This window comes from Calliopsis andreniformis, chromosome 2 (assembly GCF_051401765.1).
Source record: "Calliopsis andreniformis isolate RMS-2024a chromosome 2, iyCalAndr_principal, whole genome shotgun sequence".
In the NCBI taxonomy this organism is placed as follows: domain Eukaryota; kingdom Metazoa; phylum Arthropoda; class Insecta; order Hymenoptera; family Andrenidae; genus Calliopsis; species Calliopsis andreniformis.
In genome coordinates, this window is record NC_135063.1 from 1036464 (window position 1) to 1056882 (window position 20419).

The 20419-nt window shown below is 35.5% G+C and overlaps 1 protein-coding gene across 1 annotated transcript in view; it reads right to left on the reverse strand.

Moving 5' to 3' along the window:
* Window positions 1–19802, reverse strand: part of LOC143187349 (phospholipase B1, membrane-associated) — a 47789-nt gene extending 27987 nt beyond the window's left edge. Inside the window, exon 1 of the mRNA XM_076391511.1 lies at window positions 19707–19802. Coding sequence (XP_076247626.1) covers window positions 19707–19802 — 96 coding nt within the window. The remainder of the gene's footprint in view (window positions 1–19706) is intronic.
* Between the last annotated feature and the right edge of the window lie 617 nt (window positions 19803–20419).

Consider the following 20419-nt stretch of genomic DNA (forward strand, 5'->3'; position numbering starts at 1 on the left):
CTATACTTTCATCGATGCTGATGGTAATATGACCAAATTGATTGAGATATACCATTAACGCTTCTAACGGCAAATCGTTGAACTATTTTTGAGTCAAAACGGGTGCACAACGAAAATTACACTTTACGCCTTCAAGAAGTGTTAAATTGAGGAAAATCGCATTTCCACGATATTGTGCTAATTCAAGGAAGGGTGCTCTGGTGTGCTATGAGTGAAAAAACCATTAACGATTTAATCGTGAGATATTTGCGAAAATGTCACTTCGGCGGCCATCTTGCTAGTTTACAACAGCGTCTGTTTCATGCTTACAGTTTGTAATTTTACAGTTTTCTCAACATATAGTGTTTATTGGAGTTGAAACGGACCAGAGCACCCTGTACTGAAGTCTACTCGCAGGTTCTATACCCGCGAAAAATTCATTTATGCAAGTGTCGAGACGTAAAGTGTAATTTGCGAAACCGTTTGTCTCTCTCGCTCATCGCGTATACGTGTATGACTTTCTTTGCTTGTGTGAGCGCACGCACACAGCTCAAAACACAAGGAGTCTGCCCCCTTAATGAAATTCTGTTGATATTTAGTGATACGAGCGTTATAAAGTACAGGAAAAATCTATCATTCACAGCCACATTCTCTGTAATTTAAAGATTTATTTTGGACGAAATCACGAGTTGGCTGCGCTGCATTAAATTTTTTTTTCGAATGAACTCCTTCCCTGGTCAAAATCTTCTCATGTAAGTACGAAAAGTCGCAGGACGTTAACCCACACTAAAGTATTCCTTTTTGCCTGGTTATCGATAAAACAGAACAAAAACTGTGACAAGTTTAGTTGGGTTTTTGCGAACCAGGCGGCGCATAATGTGGAAGACTGCCGATGTGCAGTTGGAATCTGTGATACCCAAATTAGCAGTGCCAGTTACTGAAAATTTCTCCCTTCACTACATACACCACCGTAGGAGTTGCGTGTAAATGAGCTCGGCGCTTCGAGCCACTTTGGACAGTTTCAGAAAGTCAGAAGAACAGGCAAATGTAAAGTGAATCTTACTCTCTCGCTCTTGAAACTGAAACATTGTCCAAATCGCGGGTAAGTGGGACGAGCTGTGTGCGATCTTCTCGATTATTCAAATACTTTCACTTTCCAATTTACAGTTAAAAGAGGACTCTTCGGTGTGATTATCAGAGGATTGTACGAAATTTTGAGGGATGAATCTAAAAATTAAACGATGACATTTTGTGAAATACCTCGTGCCAATGCGTATTTCTTATTAATATTTAAATCCAATCTATATACAGGCTACTACAGTAGGACGCGTGGTCCAACAGCGAAAGGCGTCTACATGTAAAGACAAACCGAAAATACTGACCACTACACGTTGCGACATGCTCATTCGGTCGTGCCGTATTCAAGCCCGAACGGTAGTACAAAGTAGGCCTCCACTATTCTTACGCCTTAAATTTGAAACTGGCGCCAGGTATCTTTCGATACCGGCGTGGAAGCGTGCCTCTCTGATTCTTACCGCGGCCTGGACTAGCTACTGTTGTGGCGAGGGGCTGGATTTTTCCAGGCGAAGTGTAAGAAACCGTTATAGGACTTCGAATTCTTTACGGCAAGAGCACCAGTCAACACTCGGTTTTTTGGCTTAAATAAAATGATATATTGGAGCGAATAACGTACAGTGGTTTGTTCGCCCTTTTACATACGAGGTGGCCCAGAACACATGGTCGCGGTCGAGATACTCATTGCTCGTTACGGCGTGTGCGTTACACAAGTGTTTCAAATCACGACGAGGCTGAAATGCACGTCGTCGGCACGTTAGATAACCGTTCGCGTGGCCGCGGGTACGATTGCTCACATTCCACAGGCCGAAGATACTCCCGCTTACGAAAACCGTTCGTTATCCTAACCTCGCACGTGGCTGCGGATTCGACTTGCGTCGCAGTCAGCACGCCGAAGATAATTCACACCCGATGACCTTCCTCCTGCCACATGACCTGTGACGACCACTAGGAGTCAGCTTTTATGCAGTATTGCACACGAAATTTCGGGTTCCGAATATACAGGGGAAACTAGGTCTGGGTTAGGTAGGGAAGCTCTTACTGCTTGTGGCCTTGTCGGCGTCCAGTATAAGAAGAAAGACAAGATCGCTGCCTGCTGGAGAATCTCGTTACGCAGTGTTTCCCTACCATACCCCTGTTTGGCTTACGCGTTTCGAGTGATCTCGCGGCTAATCAGTCACGGGGACAGATCGATATCCCACAATGATCCCACCTCCATAACCCGAGTTCTTTTCGCCGCCATCTGCTAACGGTGCGACGCTGATGGCTTGCGCTTTTACGTCTCTCCCTTAGTGGACCTCCTCGCGTGACGTCGGCTGATTCTCATGACTCAGTACGTCCCCGTGCAATCGTGATTTAGCCCTCTCACAGAACGTTCTCTCTGAGTTGGCTTGATGGTCAACGACAACCTCTCCCATCCTCGAGGCATCGCTTCACTTGCTGAGCGGATCAGGCTGGTACCTGAGCCGCTCCCCAAAGCCAAAGATCCGCCTTGAGATAAACTCTGCTGGTTCCAATGCTGGGCAGCCAACTGTCTCCTGCCAATTGTCTTCATCGTGGTCGCCGAGATATCTGTTGCCGCTTGACGTGCGCTTGTACGTAAAAATAAATGTTAGTATTGTATTAGACTTCTGATTGGGCGTATTACAGGTCTCTTCTACTCCAGGAAAGGTTCCGCTCTGTGACATGTACTGATACCACATCGCAACATACAGTATGTCCCACGAAATCCTGGACAGTCGATTATTTGCTAACCTATTAAAGATACGAAAAAAGTTTTTATATGAAATTGAATGGCAAGAGGGGGCTGATTTATTTGCCGTAACAATTTTTTTTTATCATTATTGTTTACAGAGATATGAAAGTTAAGTTTGGTTTTTTAAATGGGATTATATATATATTTTTTGATCAATAGATAGTACGTTTCAAGACAATTCAGCAAATATTAATGTATAAAGCCCGAAAATAGTGACATGCACATATATAGTGGAGCCCCTCTGGACGCTTTCGAAGGCGCGATGCAATGACACTCTACGACGAAAAGTCGCGAGGTGCGTGTCTAGGGTCCACGGAATTATATTAGAGCCAGTGTTTTTCTAGACTTTGTGTTAAAGTTAGGAAAAGGACTTGTTTCCGTTGTAAAATAACTTCTGCTAACATCATTAATATTTACTTTATCTTTACTTTATCTTTGTGTTAATTCTTTACATCGTATACAGTATATACAGTATGTCCCACGAAATCCTGGACAGTCGATTATTTGGTAACCTATTAAAGATACAAAAAAAGTTTTTATATAAAATTGAATGGCAAAACAAACGGTTAGGTAGCTGCAGATCATAGTTTCATTATAAGTAACACGTCCCAGCTTCGATACCCAGTATGCAAAGAATTAAGTTTTTTAAACGTTTCAATTGCATTTAACAGTATTTTACAAATATTGTAATTTCTTTACATAAATTTTCGTTTCTAAATACTTATCTAATACATAGGTACATATATTTGAACTTCTTTCTGCTTTTTGTCTGTATTTTATCGGAATATTTGCACTGCCTAGAGTCTAGATGCAACATCGAAACGCGCATGTTCCGTGTGTTTGTGATCTATTGCATTTGCTTTATTGTATGTTGTGCGTTGTTGTTTGCGTTGGACACAGCAGTTGACCGCAATGTTAAACACGTTATATTATTTCTCTGTAAATACATGCACATGTATATGTATACATAAGTATATACGCAATATATTCTAATTATAGAGAAAAGTTCAAACATTTATTAAATATGCATCTATGAATGAAAATTTGTATACCAAAATTGTAGTATTTCTGAAGTAATATTATATCCTAACAAAAAACTTCATAAAAGTAAAAAAATTATACAAAGTACCTGAAAAAGTCAAGGACGAAAAGGGGTACCATAAAAAAATAGAAGAAAATGTAACATCTAGACATTTGCTTAGATGTCCGCGGCTTGGAAGTCAAATACTTAGCGTGACCAGGCAAGGTCAAGGTATCGATGAATAAGAATTATTTAAAAACTACAAACTAATGAAAGTGTACGCAATGTGTTGAAGCTTTATTATACTGATGAATTTTTGGCTGTATGCCTGTGAAAGGCAAGGTATTAATGTCGATGAAAAATCTTACAATTATTTAAAAACGCAGAATAATGAAAATGTACTCATATTGTCACAGTTTAAAATTGACAAATTATCTGAAAGCCTACGAAAGGGAAAGTGTGGGTATTGATGATCTCAGAATACCTTGCCTGGCCACGCCAAGTATTTGACTTCCAAGCCGCGGGCATCTAGGTAAATGTCTAGATGTTACATTTCTCCTTCGTCTCATTAAAATATCCGCGATATGAGTAATGGAATGCGACGTCGGAGTAGGTGCAAGCTTTAGAGGAGGCATGACGACAAAAGGTACGTAGATCATAGGCGATCGTATGCTAAAGCGCTAAGTAATTTATCTATTCATTTTTTGTTCAAGAACGAAATAAATTTCGTGAATAACATGTGTCTATTTTTCATATAACAGTTCCGGGAGTTTAAAAACAAAATCCGCAAGTGGAAGTATGAAAGAAGCCGCGGTTGGGGTCGCGGCAACAACCGCGGTCCAGGCCGAGGGGGGGGGGGGGGGGGGGGGGGGGGGGGGGGGATTTAATCATAAATTATTATAATTAAAAAATAAATATATTAAATTAATGTATTTTTAGCAACGTCTCCTTTTATTTTGTATTTACCCAGACCTACCCCAGACCTAAGAACATACTATAAATATTATAAACAATTTATATTCTTTATTTTTGGTTTATTATTGCATGTAGAATCGCTCTTTCTCGATTGTACCAGCTTGTACATAAACTTGTTTTAATTTAATTTTTCATACAAAATGCACAAAGAATGTCATCGTTTGATCTTTAAACTCATCCCTCCAAGTTTCATAGACATTTTTGGAGACCTCACCGAAGAATCTCCTTCCGAGTTGAAAAGTGGAAATATGTATAATATCAAAAAAACTGCGTGTGCCTCGTTGCGCTTGGTGGTGACTTGGACCTAAGCATTTCATGCTTCTTTCCGAATCTTTCCGAAGCCGTCCGAAGCGGTCCGAACCGCCGAGCTCACTTTCTGTTCGAACCTTACAATGTCACTCGGAATGACTTTTCATGGGACTTCTTGTGCGACATGAACGAAACACGCAGCTCGTATAGTTGCATGTGTAGTGGTGCGTCAAATTCTTGAAACTCGCGTGCCAACTCAGGGCAGCACGGGCCTCCCGATTAGGCGCTACCTGATGTGTTCAAGCGGAACTAAACTTGTCAGTTTCTTACTCTGTTTTATCTCTAACCTGGCAAAAAGCACTGGCAAATCGCGCTGACGCTTTACGTCCTTATATTGGAAGGTTTTGAGCTGGAAAAGGGCTCATTCGATAGAGGAAGGTTCAACCTAGCCCGCGCTGATCATGATTTCGCTCAGAACAATCTCTAAATTAGCTAAAAATGCTTAGATTTCATGGCTGTGAATTTGTCGATTTTTGCTTTACTTTGAACACTCATATTACTGAACATCAGCAGAATCTCATTAAATAATGACCAGCGCGGGCTAGATTGAACCTTCCTCTATCGAATGAGTCCTTTTCCACGTCAAAATCTTTCAATATAAGGACGTAAAGCGTCAGCGCGTAAACCTCTGTTTTTGCCTAATTTTGTCGGTAATGTCACCGCCCTGACATATCTGATCCTAGGCCTTGTAACGTGTTTGGTTCGGTATACCATATGGCACACAGCGTGGTGCACCATTCCCTCAGAATTAAAATTTTTGCCGGCCAACGACGGAAATTTAGCACACAACGCACGTTGTTGCGTTTGCTTTCTTTCATTTGCATTCTTCCACGTCGCGGCTTAAATACCATTGCGTATAAATAATTTGGCGTTGCGGCGATGTACATGTGTCGAAGTAGGGCGAGTATTTGATCAAACACACTGAAGGACCAGTCATTCTTCCAAGTCGAGACACCAACGAAAAGAAAAGTTCTGGCCTTTCTCCAATCACTTGAAATGCAGAACATTCTTGTCTTCGACTGTCTAGTCGTCCTTCCGGTTTGACATAGCACAGACTATAAAGTTATGCTAACACGCCCAGCCTTAATCAAATTAGATTGATTAAGTTAGCCTTATAATGAATATTTTGAAGAATTCTTTTCTTATTTACCAAAGTGAAATGGAACACATATCGTTTGATCTGCTGCTATTTTGAAACAATAATGCCTTAAAGTTACCTTACCTGTATGTTAAATTAACAATTAGAGGATTGTGTAATTTTATAGATGCATGAAAGTGCAGAAGTAGAGCAAAACAGTACTTATACATTTTGTTGTGTCTTCTGCAGTTTAACTTTTATATAACCTTTAAAGTTCTAGGTATATTTCTGGAAGATGGTTCTCGAATTTTTAAAACTTTACAAAAGTTAAACCGTAAGTGACATAACAACATGTATAAGAACTTTTTTGTTCTATTTCTGCCATTTAGTGTAACTGTAAAATTACAGAATCCTCTGATTGTTAGTTTAGCATATAGCTAAGTCAACGTTGTGGTATTATTGTTGTAAAATAGAGGTAGATCGGACATTATGTCATAGGATGTTATATGTTCCATTTTAATTTCTTTGCTTAAAATACTACCACATATATTCCTTACAGCCTGTATATTTATGTATACAGGGTATTTGACAACAAGTGTTAAAAATTTTAAGACGTGATTCTACATGTCGAAAATTAAGAATGACAAAATTGCGTTTAGAGTTTTGTTTCAAAGTTATTAATTGTTGAAAAAATGCCTAAAATTTGCACGAATTCTGTCTGCCTCGAGACTAACTCTACTGACTTCGCTGTACGTGACCTGGCTAGTGCACGTCATCTATAGAATAAATTCCAAGTCAGACACATTTCACATGAATTTTAGGCGTTTTCTTAATAATTAATAACTCTGAAAGAAAGTCTTATCCATTTCTGTTATTATTGACTTTCGTTTTATTTTAGCGTGTAGTATTACCCCTTTAAATTTTTGTCACCTGTCGTTAAACATCCTGTGTGTACATGTATTGTACATCTTATAGACGAAGTCCGAATTGAGACTAAGACAATTTAAGTTTTGTCTAGACAAAATCCGAAGTACTTACCAGTGATAGATTAGGTCTGTGTTAGGTTTGTATAGACATTTCGAATTTTGTCAGGAAAATGTGTACTGTTTTCCATTCGAACTTTGTCTGTAACATATACCTATAACATTATACTTTTTATTAACAGCGCATATTGTAAGAAACGAATTATGTGTAGTAAATAACACACAATGCGAATTTCTCCTGTGACACGTTTCTAACACACAATGTGCGGTGTCGTGTTCTTTTTCGTTATAAGGTCTTGCGTTGCGTTTTGTGCTTGTCAGTGTGAGCCTGATGTAAATGACAAACAGTATAATGCCTTGTTACGAGTCCTAACGGATTACGTACAACAAATATGAAAGGGCTCGATTTAAAGCTCCTTCCGAGACCTTTGACTTTGCCTGGAGGTCACCATGCAAGGGTCGAAAGGCATTTTCGTTGCACCAAATTAATAGAATTCTCTGAAAACCAATATCATCGAACTTTTCTCGGAAACTCTGCGATGCAGTCAAGTCCCCACCATTTTTCCCCTAGATCTTTGAGCATAAAAGGGCCAAGAAATTCGGTCTCGTGGGCTCATTTCTAATCCAGTTCGAGTTTAGTACGCGGCTTAGACTGGAAGCAAGATCGAGCATTAGTTTTCCTTCGAGCAGAATCATAGAGTATAGTACGTAAAGTAAAGTCACTGTAACGTAGTCTTATCGACGCGTTCCCCATATACCTCTGTGCGTAGTCTAGAGAGAGAGAAGACTTAGTTCCGCGACACTTGAATTCATAAACACTTGTATTCCTTCGAATCAACTTAAATTCGTAATAATATACATTTTTATAAGATTTGTTAAATTGGACTTAGTTCAATCAAAACTTTTCCTAAATCTAAGTAGAAGCGAACGCGTAACGATCCCACAATATTATATCTTTGCCGCTCGAGATATATCATAAATTTTAAAGTTACGAGTCTATACTAACAGCTTCGCAATCCTTGCGAAGGTTCCCTTTCCTAACCTACAAGTGGCTCACGGTGTTAGCCGTTGCGCACTCGGTTCGTCCACATCCGTGAAGTGGCTCCCAACAAGTGCAAAGTTATTCGTTGGTTCATTCACGAAACAATAACAAAATTCCAAAAACCCTGACCCTTGGTCAGACTATCTAGCTCGTAATAGCCTACATAAAAATTTCTCAACCCGTAGCGTATTATTTTTGAAAGTAAAAGTAACATTTTAAAGAAATCTTAGTAAACGCAGTTTAGTCACACCATCACCGATTTCGATGATCTTTGAATATATTATTAAGGTTTTCATTCTGAACAACTTTTTCCTAAACGTATAATAGGCGGCCGGCCTTACTTTTCGAGATATTTGTAAAAAGCTGTTGCTACTATTCCATTGAATTTTAGTTATGCTATACAACGCGATGGCTGTTTTTCTGCTCTTTCTACAAATATAGTACGGGTTTGACAACCAGTGTTATAAGGGGTGGACTATTTAGCTTTAACTATCGAACTCGAGCATTGTTTCCGAAACCTTTACTTACAAGTGAACATCGCGAAGTGTAAATCTCCGATTTTTATGAAACTTGGTAGGATTCTAGAGTAACCGAAAACATTCACCACGTATTTTTTTATCAGTTTTCATTCATGTTAAAGGGGTGAAAGTCACCCTCAAAATTAGGTGGAAAATATATTTGGTTTATATCTCGAAAATTATTACGTGTCGTGAAATGATGTAAATGGAGCAATTGCATATTTTTAAATGACGAATCCATCTACGAAAACAGTTTTTGAAAATACCAATTTATTTAAAAGATATATTAAGAAATTCTATATTTTTGTTGGTTTCGCTGACTGAATATTGATCGATCATTTCACAAATTTGTATGTGAATACCATGAACCAAAACACAAAATAAGAATAAAATAGAATTTTGAATTTTTACACTATAAACAAAATAATAACAATCCTGGTTAAACAAGATTTGGTGCCAAGATGAGCCCTGGAACGCCTTCATCATTATATTATAATATATGTATATCGTTTATTGTTTACTAAATGTATAAATAACATCGTCAGTGAATACTCGTAATGTCCCGCAGTCATTGCAAACAATACAAGGGGTTCAGTGTTGATAACTTTCGAATAGATGAAAATGTAGCAAATGAAGATGGTTTATAAATCATTTCTCATCAATAATTACTATTTACCATATGCAAACAATTAGAATTTCGTCAGTAAACATCGTTTAATTGAATAAATTTACACGAAAGTACGATACCTGCGATCCAAGGTTCGAATTTCACGATAGCTTTTTATTCTTTTTTTTAATTTTTATGTTAAAGAATTCTACTTTTCATATACCTTTTCATAGATTAGGATTGTTTTGCAACAGAAACAACCTTGATTAGAAAATGTTCCGAGTTGTCCTAAATGTTGAAGACAAAACCATTCGGTGTCGTTACACGGATGGACGTTTATTTTTCGATTCTCTCTCCCAAATTCAAGACGGCTAGAAGCTTTGTAAACAGCTTCTATTACCTTGAATTTAACTATGTTGTCACTATGTTGTCAAATTAACTTTCATGAGTAATTCCCAAAAGATTTTAACCATCATTCATTGTCTTTTAAAAAGTTATTAACAGAAGATGTTTGAAAATTAACCTAAATGCAATTCTAAAAGAGGATTCACTCCTAGGCGTACCGTGACGATACAGTGCCGCACGTGACAGTGCAAAAAGATATCATTTACACTTGACTGTACTCTTTCGTTTGTGCCCGTACCGTGAAATTGCTTTCGCACATGTCGGTGTCGAGCCGACAGTACCAGTTGTAAAAATATCATTTCCTTGTTTTGGAATGGAGCGGTTCATACTAGGCTGTATTTTTGTTTATATATAAACAATATTTGTTTTTTCACTGAAAGTGTCTTGAAATTGGTCAAAGAAACAGACAGCAGTAGGTCATGTAGTAATAAAAATTCTAATTTTTATGTTTCTTATTAAATCTTCAAAAAAATATCACCAATTGATTTCTTCTGTCTTTCTGATAAAATGGCACCAAATTAATATAATAATTATGTAATTCTGGTTATTTTTTCGGATTTTATTAACTCGTAAACACTGAAGAATACGGTCCAAATAGGTCTGGTCGTCTGTGAAATCATGGTCATGGTACAAACACGGTACGGCTATATGTATATGAATAGATCTTAACCCACATCGATCTTAGACACTCAACGAATCCTCTAGATAAAATATACAGGGTGCGGCATAAATTAGTCTCCATGATTTTTCAGCCCCTTCGGATGGTCTGACAGAAAAGTGTTTCCTACCAAAGTTAATCAGTATTTAACCAACAAAAAATTGCAGTTTTCTAAATTAAAAAAAAAAAATTGATTTTTAACAACAAATCAAGGTTGCCGTCATATCTTTAAATGGAATTGAGTATTTTTAACTTCATAATATTGTAGGCGACGTCGAAACGAATTCAACGACCTGCTATACGATGACTTTCAGATAACCTTGAAAGAAAATATCATCATAAATCAGTTGCAGAATATTTGAAATAATTCGACAATACGTAATAGCAGCGTTTCACAGTTTTGAGATAAACAAATGACTGTAAACTTTGTGAATGCTCATTTGTTTTACTGTTGTCCGTTTGTAAGATGTTAAATTTTTTGAGACATGAACTTCCTACATTGTTAGAAGAAATTCCGGAAAACATCAACGAAGATATGTATTTCCAACAGGACGACTGTTCACCTCATAATGCTGCAATAGTAAAAACGTATTTAACTACAGTTTTTGGAGAATCGGAACATATGGTCTAATTCGATGGCCAGCTCGCTCACCGGATATAACCCCTTTTGATTGTCATCTTTGTGGATATTTACAATCGATTGTGTATGAAAGACTTGTGGATAGTATTGACAATCTTAAAGAACACATAATTTACGCGTGTAGAAATGTAAAAAGAAGTTCCCTAATGGAAGCTACGCATAAGACTTTGTTACAAAGAGCGGAACTTTGCGTTGCAGAAGATGGGATGCAGTTCGAAAATTTAATTTAATTACTAATTACTACATTACTAATTAATTACATGTACATTTTTAACATTTGTATTTTCAATTTGGCTCCAAATAAATTTGTTTTTTTTTTTGTGAGTCAAGTTCTGAAGCAATGTTTACGTTCATTTGTTTACCTCAAAATGCGAGGCGTTGCTATTACGTATTGCCGAATTATTTCAAATATTCTGGCAACGGATTTATGGCTATATTTTCTTTCAAGGTTATTTGAAAGTCATCGTATAGTAGGTCGTTGAATTCGTTTCAACGTCGCTTACAATATTATGAAGTTAATAATATCCAGTTCCATTTAAAGATATGATAGCGACTTTGATTTTTTGTTAAAAATCAATTTTTTTTTTTAATTTCAAAAATTTCAATTTCTTGTCTGTTAAATACTAATTAACTTTGGTAAAAAACACTTTTCTGTCAGACTATCCGACGGGGCTAAAAAATCATGGGGACTAATTTGTGCCGCACTCTGTATAACATCCTTTTGATAATCGAAATTACAATAATCGAAGTAGTCGTACAGTAATAAATATTATTTAATTATGAGGTTGATAATGTTATACTATTATTTATAGATACTTTGGATCTCAAGCTTAGTATGTTTCAAATTATTCAACAAAACAAAATAATCAAAAAAGTTCAAGCTGATAAGAAAGTAGCAAAAATTCTTGAGAAAGCAACTAAGCTCAGATTTTACTGTAAACTTTTATGCTCAGTGTAACAGCTCCACGACAATTTGAAAATGTTACACTTTAAGCTCACAAAAAAATGTTGTATTTTGATCATTAGAAGCTCGGTATGATAATAAAAGGTTACATAAATCTTTATAATTGTTTGCTTATATTTCATTTATTCATTAGTACGATGATATGTGCTTTAATTACCTATAACAGCATGTAATCGTTGTAATGTAAAAAGATGCGCAAGAAGCGCATCTTTACACAGTAAAGTTACAAAAATATTCAGACACTAACGTATGTTTGGCTTTAACGGTCCATTTGTTTGTTAATTATGGAAAAAATTAACTCCAATTTGTTTCTTTCGATAAAAAATTGATTGCTCTATAAAAATATGTTACTCAATTAACTTCATGAAAGAAAATAATATTATAAATTACATTAAATCATAACCATTCTTCACGTTACCGAAATATTCGAATACATACTTCGTTTCTTAATATTTAAAACTATATTATTATATATTCCCCAGAATATTTTATCTAAGCGTAGCGTTATGTTTACAAATACTTTGTAATCAATATTTCTTTTGCTGTTTAATTGTGAAAATATGTAAGTTTCAAGAGTAAGAATATTTCGTTTAATTTTCACAAGCTGATTATTTTTCATAATGAAAAGGGAGATTTTATCGATAGATTGCTACTATGCTCAATTGAAAAAAGTCCAGTAGCAAACACTGTAAAAAGATTTAAAAATGAATATAGAAAGAGGCAATTTGACAGAGCGGTCGGCTAAGAATCAGGAAACGTTGACGTGTATTCTTTTCTTTAAGCAACACGTCGAAAAACCTTTTCGTCGATTTATTTTCTGTATGCAATGCGTAACCGATTTTAATCGAATAACACATTGTTAACCCTTTCGCTACGGACGGTTTCTCCGGTGCGACACTCCCATTGAACGAGCCGCCGCACCAAAAGTGTGCACGGTGCACGAGAGAGATCGTCAACGGACGCGAGAAACAAATGATGCGAAACAAAATACTGCTGCTACACGTCCAGAGAAAGATACTTGATGTGGAATAACTTCAATCAGTATGTACAATACGTGGCACCTTATGCAGAGCCACTATAGTCACCCCTAGTATGTCAGTGGCATTTTATGGAGAGCGACTCTAGTCGCCCATAGTAACGATAGCTCCGTGCAAGTAGAATGAGCCATCACAATTTTAGGTCTGCCAATTTCGTGATCCATTTTTCAAGTCCTCAAGGTTCACGTGCAGGAGTGATTGTATTATGTCAGTTATGTTACTTACGTCTAACCGAGCATAAATTTTCTGGGTTTTCTATCTTTGCTGCTAGGTAGCGTCAGTTAAAAAACTGTCATCAGGAGACGCTACCACGTTCCTTACTTATTTGCTTTACTACTCTTTATCTACTTATCTATCTAGCTATTTATCTGTACTTGTTCATTCACACATTTACATTCACAACATTTTCGACCGTACATGACTAGTCGCTTGAATATTTTACGCGACCATTCCCATGTTTGTTATATTAAACTCAAAATTTGCCGTTCACTTCCTCTTGCACTTAATATTTTGGCTCCTCATTTTCAATCAATTGAAAACTTTTTCGATTCATCAATATTTTAATGTTCGATACAAAAATTGGATAATGCATTCGAAACCTGCGATGTACAAGAATTAGTAGAAGGTTAGATTAGTAGTTTGCGCGGGAACGGGCAAACCCTCTGAAGTATGTATAATGAACCGGAAATTGATGTAAACTAGGACAAAATACTTCCGAAATTTTCTGCAGCAATTCAATGTTTAACAAAATGATACATAGATCCACCTCAATTAGTATGTGCGTCTTGCTAAGGTTTACTCCGCTGAAAAGATGTTACCAACGTTACCAATCTGAGGAAACCTCTAGAAGATGGATGTTGGAAAGATATATTGATGAATTTACAGAACAAAGATACATCAATTAATTACATTTGCCATTACTGTCTAGTATATTTCCGAGAAAACTCTTTACCCCCACTTTGCATTTCGAATAACCTTTTCGTGGATAACATATCTCCACTGTTTTCAACTTTGAATGATTATGAAAGAATGCTAATACAGAGAGCAAAGTCATTGTAGTTTGTGCAAAGAATGCGTACGGTTGCACATATGAGAAATGTGCCACATAGAAAAATGATTGGAAGAAACTTTAAAAAACATATGTCCAGCAACTATTCCGATAAATCCTCATCATAAAATGTATATGTCCCAGAAACATTTTCAGTAGCAGTCATAACTGCGCAATTAACATCAATCGACTTTTCCATTGTTATCGCCCAATAGGTTCACCCAAACAATCAGCTTTTTTCGCGCAATTCGCCTTCCAATATTATTTTGAAAATTTTAGCAATGTAAAAACTAATACAACAACTTAAATAAATTCAATTCGATAAAAATAGGAGTATCAATGAAAACTGACGAGTCCTTTGGGGGAAAACGAGCTTTCTTTATTCCCTGTCTAGATCGCAATGAATCACTTTTTTTTAAGCTCCTGCACTCTGTTTTCTATATATTTCGGTTCCTAAACAACCACTTCTTTGTTTCCTTCAAAGGCAAAACAACCACTTCTTTGTTTCCTTCATATCAATTAAATTTAGGATGCCAACATAATTATATTTGAATATACATAGAATTAAGTGAACTGAAATAAATCGAGTCGATCGAGAAATGTCGATATAACAGTTATCCTCGTTATTAATAATTTGCGACATATCTACTAATTCAGGGAATCCCAACAAAATCGAAAATAGTTTGGGAAAATTAAAAATCAAGGCTTGAGCTTAGAAACAGGTGTAGTTGATGTTGGCAATATAGTTTTCAGTTGTGATCAAATGTATGTTGCACTGTTTAGAGTTTGGAATTTCTCCATTTAATCAGTTTTGATCCTTCTTCTATAAAATCTAATGTTGCAGGTTTAGTGCAGTACAACCGCTTAAGGCATAAGTACAGATTTGACCTTCCCTCTATTGAGAATGCCATAAATAAAGCACCTCGGATTGCCGACACACATTGGTCTGTACCAATTATTGTTATATGATCGCAAAAAGACACAACGACTATTCTCCGATCTCAACGATTTTGGAGTATAAGAGGATGTACTAATAACGATCATGTTTCTTGTTATGCCAACGCAAGTATGGAATGTTTGCTTCATTGCGTGCATGTCCGAAATGCTCTAGTTCAGCGTGACAGCAATGACCAATTGAAAATGTTAGAAAGTGCTTATATGAGTAATATATAAATTCTTATGCTGTACATAAATTTGTAGGTGAAACGTTTTTGCAGAATATTGAACGAGACGCATCAAAATTTCTACTCGCTGTATTCCAACATATCTACGAATTCAAACTGATGACGGAGCATCAGTTGTCGTGTACTGCCCGTTGTGTAACTTGTCATCATACGACATTTAGCTAGGAAAAGAATTATGTTATGTGTGTCAGTAACCAGGGCAAATACAAAAAATATGAATTTCAAAGAAATTGTTTCGATGACGTTTTCAAAATGGTGTTCATTCGGTAGTGAACTAAGATAACATCTGCCGACCAGCTTATATTAATTCAGTTAGCGCTGTTTTCTGTAGAGGGCCAGAATATTTGTAAAATTAATAATAAGTATACAATCAAAGGTGTGCATACTAAAACATTGGAAATAGTTTCAAAGACATAAAATTATTTTTGTTATACTTAACCATAGTGAATCATGCAGGATATTATACTTGTTTCTTAAGGCAAATGAATTCTATATGCGTCAGAAGTGTTGACCAAAAAATGCCAAAGATGCTTATATATTTGTCTTAGGTAGTATAACGCGTTATATTAACAAATGAAACAGAAATTCAGTTATTCTCTTTCTATGTCAACCTATTTTAACCCACACAAGCACATATTATTGCAGGAATTGTGTTTGAAAATCTCAAAATTGCAATAACATTGCAATATTATATAGCAATTATGACTTTTAAAATCCTTGACCGTTAAATGTGACAATTGTCACAAACATAACTATAACGTCACAAATGCTGTATAAACAATTTCATTAATTTGTGCATTTCATAAATAAAAAGACTGCGTGAAACTATACATGTATTGGAATTATTCCATTTTATTATGTATTGTTATGTACAATACAAAATAAATTTATGAAAGTGTACCTGTTATTCTTGTAATTTAACTAATTTCCCTTCTAGTATATTGTAATATACGTATAATGACAAAAAGACACGTCAACAGGTTAAATCAATAAATACAATAGAAATTCAGTTATTTTCTTTCTACGTTAAGCTGTCTTAATATATCTCAAAGTGAATGTGATAAATATTTCAATTATGTATGGAAATACTTGAAGTAAATCAATTGTTTGTCTATAGTCTATGTATTACTAGCAAAACTAAGTGAAATTCCCCCAAAAAGTTATTTAAAATGTTGAAACACCAAGTAGTCAACGTACAGACTCTGATACCTCGCTCCCCTCCGAAAAAAGGTTCCGAAAAGCATTAAATCTATAAAAAATATCCCCCAAAAGGATTAGTCTACTTGAGTTGAAGAAAGTACTGAAATAAAAAGTAGCTGTTCCTGTCTACACAGACTGTACTAAAGCTCGCTAATTAGGAGACCACCACCCAAAACTTAGACCATACATACTTATAGATACGGCTTCAGTTAATTTCCTTTAGGCAGAGATAAAATTATCTACATATGTATGTAACGCCACACAAGGGCAAGATACATAAGCTATGCCAGCATGACATATCTGCAATTTCAAAAGTATCACATGTCGATGTTCTGAACGTGTTAAATTGTTTTACGGTTCAACATTAATGAGAATATGTTTAACTTTCAGAAAATATATTGAATTGGTTAAATGTGAAATATGCATATGTTTGCACCAACTCTTTTGCTTCTCTTTGCAGTCTTTAAAACAACAGGTTGCCACCAGTATTAATAATTATTTCAAATTTAGATTCACACAAGCTGTTCGTAGCTTCACGTAAATAGCGCGGGTCGGTAGCGTCCAGTAGCGTCTAAGCCCTAAGCGTTTGATGCCGTGTCGGCCATTTTGAATGATTATCTTTTGCCCAGTATAACGTCACACTTGGACAATTATCTTTGCTTAGCTGAGCTCGTAAATTTTTTATACACGCACTATATACATGCCGTGTCTAGTAGTATATATGGTCTAAGGAAAGTACTGAAATTAGAGATAATTGACATGTTTATACAGGATGCTTCAATACTCGCGGAATACAAAGCAGGAGCAACCAGCACACTTCAATGTCGGCTAAATGGACTCCTCCATTAAATTCCTAAATTTAATTCCCTAAAATGATTCCCTAAAATGTAGTGGTTTCAAAATAGTTTTCAAGTGAAGAGTACACACAATTTTAGATACATGCGTACTAACTCAACACACAGTAGCAGCTATGTTTGCTTACCAGTGAGCTTACTTGAGTGTGAAATACTTGGTGAGACATTTTATAAAGAAATTCAGTCGTTATATAACAACCATTCCAATACCTTGACCCGTCCTTGCAATAATAATGGCAACAGAATTCCTTGTAATAGTAATATATGTAATAGAGACAAATTTTGATTGCACTGTTTATATGTTGTCAAAAATTGTGGCATAACAGAGAACTTTTCTGTTATCACATCCACGCCGAAAAGAATGTACAATATACGTTGCCCATTTTATTTTGTATCATGCTTTTATCAAAGTGGACTCTATTGTCTGTTACTGTTACTGATAGTTATTATTCAAATAAAAATATTGTAAGAAGTGGGATTTTTTATTAGTAGTAGGTGTTTTACAAAAAGTCCCATCAAGTATTTCATACTCAAGTAATTTTATGTTAAGCACACATACCAGTAAGCAGACATAGCTGCTGTCGTGTGTTGAAACTATTGAAAGTTTGAAAACTATTTTGAAGCCTCCACATTTTAGTAACGGAGAAATCCACTTGGCAGACAATAAAGTGTGCTTCTTGCTCCAACTTTATATTCTGCGAGTTTTGGAACACCCTGTATAAACAGATCAATTACCTTTGATTTCAGTCCTTTCTCCAAATCAAATGGACTTACGTTTTTAGGGATATTTTTTGTAGTTTTAATACCTTTTAGGATCTTTTTTGAAGGGGGTAGTAAATGACAGAAGGAGGCGAAGCGTTATTGAAAAAATAAAATACAATTCACGGTTAAGTGCATTGACTTTGACTGCAGAATATCAAGAACAAAGTGGCAGAAATATAAGTACACAAACAATTAGTCATGTACTTAAAGATGATGGATATAATAGTCGCGTTGCAATAAAAAAACCTTTCATAAGCAAAGCAAGTAAGTTTGGTATTTGCAAATGAAATTATTTCTAAAGAAGAGTTACGGTGGAGTAATATTATATTCACAAATGAATCTAAATTTAATATTTATGGCTCGAATTGACTAACCATGGGCTGACGTAAAACAAATACAGTAGAGACTCCTCTACCTAAAGTCATAGGGAAACAAAAGTGGCCGGATAATTGAATGTTCGGATAATGCAACAATCACTTTCTTTTGTATTAAACTTTTCTTATTTAAGTAAAAATGGCCAAATTAATAATTTATTTAAATGTATAAGGATCCCATATTCATTTACTTACTAAATCACATAAGCGTGCAGTTTTCAATATTGCATTTTTGTTTTTGAATATTTGAGATTGTAGATTTCCTGACATCATGTATTCTTGCCAATTTCGTTACACTTTCACCACTTTCGAGGTCTTTAATTATTTTGGATTTTGTTTCAACAATTAGAACCAAACATTTCGGTTGTTTGTCGTTATAATACGTACAAGCACAGGATATCGGTCGACCACAGGAAAATAAGTATTGTATTGTATGTATGTAAACATTGCTACGATACGCTGTTCAGATAACAAAACGTTCGGATATTAAGATATTCGGATAATAGGGGTTCGGATATGGGAGTCTCTACTGTACTTCGTTAAGCCCAGAAAATTGTGAGCCAAAACAAAGATTAAGTTGGTTTTTAAAACCAGGTCCAAAACAAAGATTAAGGATTGTTCAAGAATATCTACTTTATGATTGCCTTAAAGTTTTATATCCACCCCTTCAGTCCTCAAACCTTAACTGTATTGGTACTGAAAGAAATTAGAAGATGAATGGCAAAAAACAAGCACAGAATATCTGGAAAACATTATATGTTTTCAGTATGTCCAAATGATTAAGTTAAATGAGTTGAACATATTTTTAAAGAGCAATACAAATATTTTATGGAAACAAAAGTTTGAGTTAATTTCTTCTGTAATTAATAACGATATAAATCGTTATAGTCAAACATACGTTAGTATTTGAATATTTTTGTGACACACTGCATGTACTGCCGTTTTGGTATTTTGTAAAAAAAGGTGCTAGTTTCATCTATTCCTTCTTCTATTCCTAGGTTGAATTGAATTTTTAAAATAATGATCAATTAGTTTAATTTAACTCGAATCTGTACGTCTAAGTTTCTATTAACAGTTTAAAAATGTTCTTTATTTACTTTTTCATTAAGATTCTATGATTTAAAAATTTTAATCTAATTTAATTTACGTAAATAAACATAATGTTGCAACTACATATTATGTATAACTTTTACATTTATTATAGTACTCTAATAATAATCCTTACCCAAAAGACTCACCCTTCCCGATTGAAAAATACTTTGTAACCAATCCGTCAAGGAACTCGTCACAGTTGGCAATATAATTCCTATTAGCAGTACACGTATCATCTCCATCTTCGTAATCCGTTATTCCTTTTTACAGTAGACAATTCGAAGAATCATGAAGAGTCGTATTTTTTGAGGACTTCCTTCTGATTAATAACTGTGAGCCTTGTTTTCATTCTTCCTAGAGATTTATTGTGCTTCAAGATGTATTTCAGCAAATAAAACTTTCTCTTCTTCTTTCAATGTGAACTTTTTACGCGAGCGTCTTGTTTCTTTCGTAAGGACTACGATTCTTTAAGGTAATTACGAATTTTAATACAGGCCTCTAGTCATAGGCCTATGCAAATATTCATTTGAAGTGGATATTCTGATTTCCTTGTCTGGCAGTAATCACAAACATGCTATTCATCTGGAGAAGAGTGTTTCTTGATCTGCGAGAGGCCGAAAAATGTTTGTCTTTAGCTCAGGAATACTACGTAACATTTTTCGCAAACACATAAAATGGTATGCAAACACGTTAGCGTAGTTACATTTTATGTACATTGTTTCGAAAAAGAGAAGATTAAAATGACTTTAAGCAAACATGCAATCAGGTGAGAAGGCAAGACAAAATGAGGATAAGAAATATTGTATATATTTCCATTAGTGCCCTTATTTAAGTGATTTACACATATTTTCAATTCGAT